The sequence below is a fragment of the Tupaia chinensis genome, unplaced genomic scaffold (assembly GCF_000334495.1).
Source record: "Tupaia chinensis unplaced genomic scaffold, TupChi_1.0 Scaffold000422_1, whole genome shotgun sequence".
NCBI lineage: Eukaryota > Metazoa > Chordata > Mammalia > Scandentia > Tupaiidae > Tupaia > Tupaia belangeri.
This window is the reverse complement of record NW_006159927.1, coordinates 1,824,491-1,829,514: the sequence shown is the minus strand read 5'-3', so window position 1 is coordinate 1,829,514 and position 5,024 is coordinate 1,824,491. Positions and strand designations below refer to the sequence as shown.

General features: G+C 44.2%; 1 protein-coding gene across 1 annotated transcript in view; it reads right to left on the bottom strand.

Annotated features, from left to right (window-relative positions):
• Window positions 1-4,763, bottom strand: part of CNEP1R1 (CTD nuclear envelope phosphatase 1 regulatory subunit 1) — a 37,809-nt gene extending 33,046 nt beyond the window's left edge. Inside the window, exon 1 of the mRNA XM_006154795.3 lies at window positions 4,703-4,763. Within this exon, the coding sequence (XP_006154857.1) occupies window positions 4,703-4,763 (61 nt within the window). The remainder of the gene's footprint in view (window positions 1-4,702) is intronic.
• Between the last annotated feature and the right edge of the window lie 261 nt (window positions 4,764-5,024).

Here is a 5,024-nt window from a genome sequence, read left to right as displayed (position 1 = left end):
GTCACCGCCGCCGCACCGTCTGCATCGCAGCTCCGCTGCCCCAGCCCAGCCAGCAGCGCCAACTCGCACCTCTAACCGCTCCTCTCTGGCCCTCCCCGTCGCACCGCCCCTCGCCTATACCCGCTACACTCATTGGACGCCTCTGCCAGACCTCTTAACTAAGACGGTTTTCTATTGGTTAGCTGCTGCACGGGCCTCGGGGCCCGGCGTTGGACGGTCAGCCAGAGGGACCAAGAACTGCCGGCGGCCGGGCGGGCGTAGCACTGGCGCCGTCTCCTGCTCCGGGGAGGAACTGCAGCGTGTCCCCAGTTGGCTCCCTCCTATATTCCTAGTTCCAAGCTCCGCCCTTTTATTTATCAGATAATGATCGAGAGCTTACCACCTTCTGGGCAGTGTTCTGATCACTAGGAATGCAGACTCTAACGAGGTAGTCTTACCTTCCAAGAAGTCATGGGGAAATAAACTATGTACGGAACTATTTAGAACCCAAATAACATAATTCACTAGATACTTAATTCCTCAAGTAAGCATGTCTGCTTTAATAACTTTGTTTCCAGCCAACTTGCATAAATCACAAAGCAGGCAAAGTTTAATATGAACCCCGGTACCTATAACTTGAAAAACAAAACAAAACAAATCTGTATAGGATTGACTACATGCATATTTGATTAAATGCCTCCTTGTTCGTTTCCTAGTGGGTATTCATTCACTCAAGATCTATTTACTGCCTGATGTGCTAGACACTGTTTATCAGGGATACAGTTATGAGCACGGTAGACAAGATTCCTGCCCTCCACATGGAAGGCTTAGAGCAGGTGATAAACTTGCAAATGAGTCATTGATTTCCGATAAGCATCCTCCTATGAAGAAAGTAATAGGGTAATAAGACATAGTAAGATAAACAGGAGCTTAGCAGGAACTAGCTCTGTTCCGCGAGGGCTTCCTGGGGAACTGGAGCTGAGAACCGCAACAGGGAGGATGGATAAGAAACTGGACATGCAAAGATGAGCGCTTAGAAGGTTCTAAGCAGCGCTGGGATTTTTTTTTCCTTGCACTATGGGTATTTTGTGCATTGTATTCTTTCCCCCTCCTCCACTTGCCTGCAGAGCCGACACCTCCATCATTCCTTCCCTTTGTAGATTCCTCCAAGGTGGACTTTGTAAAGATTTGCATTTAGAAAGCTTTTGGGGGCTGGTGGGTGGCACGGTAGTTTGGGCACTGGACTCCCTCATGGCCAATGGTGGTTCAAGACCTGAACCTGTGGGTTTCTTTCTTTCTCTCTCTCTCTCTCTGGTAAAATTTAATAATAATAGTGGTAGATAAAAATGAAATGAATAATCCTTAAAATATTTTTTTAAAAAAAGAAAACCTTTGAACCAAACCCTTTATGTGTATTATTTCATTTAACATTCCAAGGTGATATTTTTTCCAACTATGAGTCAAAAATACCCGACATGTTTGTAAAATTTATTCAATAGGTTGTGACTATTATTTTTTTACAAATGAACTAAAATGGAAAAATAACATAATTGGTGCCAGCAGATGTTGTAATGGTTACATCGCTGAACTCCCACGTAGTAGACTGCGGTTTTAGTCTAGGATCTGGAGGCTTCAAACTCAGGCTGGGTACATGTGCCTGTGTGCCAAAATCCTGAGAGGAGAATGGAGGAGAAGGGATTGCGGCAAGGCCATCCCCCTGGAGAGGGTGATTTCTCACTATCTGCCTCTCCAGCAAGTACACTTAGTCCTATAGCAAAAATCTTTCTTAAAAAGTAATAGTAATGGGACCAACGTAATGGCTATGTCGCTGGACTCCCACGTAGTCGACCGCAGTTCAAGTCCTGGACCCGGCGGCTTAAACTCACGCCGGGCACGTGTGCGTGCATGCCCAAGATCCTGAGAGGAGAATGTAAAAGGCGTGGCCATCCCCCCTGGGGGGTGATTTCTCACTTTCTATCTCTCTGTCTCTCTCTGTCTTTCTGGCGAGCGCACGCGCCCTATAGCGAAAACCTCACCCCGCCCTATAGCGAAAACCTCTAAAAAAAAAAAAAAAAAGAATTCATGGGCCATTTCAAAAGCATTTCTCTCATAGGAAATCATGTAATAAAAATGATTTTAAAAAATAATAGCAATAATTGGAAGTGAGGATAAGTAATGTTTCGTGACCTTTTGTTTCAGCTGTGAGTGTGTGTACCTGGGCTATCTTCTCATTACAGTTGACATAACCTACTGTGTCAATGTAAAAGAAAATGTATTTGAAAGGATATTAGTCAGCCCATTTTACAACTGAGAAAAGTAAAAGCGTGTTTGCTCCTGTCTTACAACACTGGCTATGAAGCCCTAAATCACACGCCCCCTTTTGACTCCTTGCTCAGTGTTCCATTTTCCGCATCTCCAAGTCTAATCCATCACATTCCAGCAGTGCTTAGAGAATGGCTATTGAACATCTGTTATATGGCAGGTCCTCCTGGGCTAGCTCCTGGGGAGGAGACTCACTGATGGCCTGGTGGTAAGTGGGAGCTTTGCTAAGTGACCTTTAGGGAGATAGTTCTATTAACTGTAGGACTTTTGTTTGAGTGGAGTATGCAAGTTTCTAGCTAGAGCTTAGGAGGACAGAGGGCAGAGTAAGGGCCACCTCCTAAGGTCTTCCCTCTTTATCCTTCATTTTCTTTTTCTGTTCTTTTCTCTTTTTTTTAAAGAATTATTTATTTATTTATTCATTCATTCATTCGTTTATTTATTTATTTATTTTTTGGAGAGGTTTTCACTATAGGGCGCGTGCGCTCGTCAGACAGACAGAGAGAGACAGAGAGACAGAAAGCGAGAAATCACCCCCTGGGGGGATGGTCACGCCGCAATCCCTTCTCCTCCATTCTCCTCTCGGGATCTTGGGCACGCACACACACGCGACCGGCGTGAGTTTTTAAGCCACTGGGTCCGAGACGCGAACCGCGGTAGACTACGTGGGAGTCCAGCAACATAGCCATTACGCTAACTGCTGGTCCCATCATTTGTTTATTTTTAATTGACTGGAGATACACACACACACACAGAAGGTGAGAAAGCATGCCACCAGGTCCGGCAGACGAACTGTGGTCAGCCATGTGGGAATGTCCAGTGCCTTAACCACCACGCCCCCCTACTGGTCCCTTTATCCTTCATTTTCAACTGTGTTAAAATAAATACTAAACATGCTGGTCACAGGGTGCACATTACTAGCCTTTCATTGGCATCTGTATATTTGGATCATGGAAGTTTGGAAGGGGGAGTAAGGGAGAAAGAAGAAAATGAAAATGGAACCTCAGTTAGGTTAAGAAATTCTGGAGCCTGGCTCTCTCTCTCTTTTACTGGTGAGCACATGTGCCTGGTAGAAAATTTTAAAAAATTTAAAATAAATAGTAATAATAAATTAAATTAAATAAATAATTCTTTTTAAAATGAATTATTTATTCATTTATTTAATTCCATTTGTTATCATTATTTTTAATTTAACCAGAGAGAGACAGAGAGAGAAAGGGAAAGCGAGAAAGTAAGTCGCCAGGTCTGGGACTTGAACCACCACCGTCCATGTGGGAGTCCAGCTCCTTTAACTACCACGCCACCTGCCGGCTCCAAGATAAGTAATTCTTTAAAAATAAAAAAGACATTTGGAAGCTGAGGTAATGAGGAAGACCAAAGGAAACAGTATTTGGAATATTATATTGATGGGATTAGCCCAAGAGACGACAGTAACAAGTACTTAAGGAACACACGTTCTGCATACACACTGAGGAGGCAAAGCTCTGTAAGACCCACTCCTGTTGTCTACAAGGGTAAAGTTTAGTGTAAAAGCAAAAGAAGGGACCAGCAGATGGCATTATGGCTACGTTGCTGGACTCGCACACGGCCGACCACAGTTCAAGTCTTGAACCTGGTGACTAGAAACTCATGCTGAGCACGTGTGTGTGAGTGCCCAAAAACCCCAAGAAGAGAATGAAAGAGAAGGGACTGCAGCACAGCCATTGCTCCTGGGAGGTGATATCTTATTTTCAGTCTCTGCTGGCACATGCGCCCTAGAGCAAAACTCTCTCTGAAACAAAACAGCAAAAGAAAGGAAGACACTAAAGACTGTAAAAAGCATCAGCACTAAGATGAAAATCAGCTTCTAAGAGGGATAGTCAGGATCAGCAAGTGGTGTGCTGGTTAAGGCATTGGATTCCCACACAGCTGACTATGGTTCAAGTCCTGGGCCTGGTGGCTTGCTTTCTCACTTTCTCTCTCTGGTGAGTGCATGTACCCTATAGCAAATGAAACAATAATAATTAAATAAATAATTCTTAAAAAAAAAAAAGAGGGATAGTCAATAAAATAAAGTTTGTTATATTTTTACTAGGGGCTTTGGCACTCTGCCTTTTATTATTTTCTTTTCTTTTTCTTTCTTTCTTTCTTTTTTTTTTTTTTTTTGAGAGTTTTTGCTATAGGGCACATGCGCTTGCCAGAGAGACAGAGAGACAGAAAGTGAGAAATCACCCCCCAGGGGGGATGGCCACACCACAATCCCCTCTCCTCCATTCTCCTCTCAAGATCTTGGGCACGTACACACATGCACTTGGCGTGAGTTGAAGCTACCAGGTCCAGAACTCGAACCATGGTCGACTACATGGAGTCCAGCGACACAGCCATTACGCCAACTGCTGGTCCCGGCACTCTGCCTTTTACATACAGTTCAGGAGCATTTCATCTCCTTTGAAGCTCATGGCGACAGTTCTGTGAATCCACCTCATTTCGCGGCTGAGTCTACAGAGGAGTTGATGAGCCTGCCAGCCCCAAGTAGAGCTGTTCTTTCTCTCTCCTCTCTTTCCCCACATCGTAGGTCAGATCAAACCCTATTGGCTCTCCCCTCAGCACACACGTGGGAACTTCATAGAGCTCGTGGAAAATGTGTATTATGAGAAAACTATGCAGGAATCTTTGAAAAGTTTTTCAAGTTTATTTCTTTCTTCCAAAGAGTGAAACAGAGAGACAGCAGCCACAGCAGAGTCTTT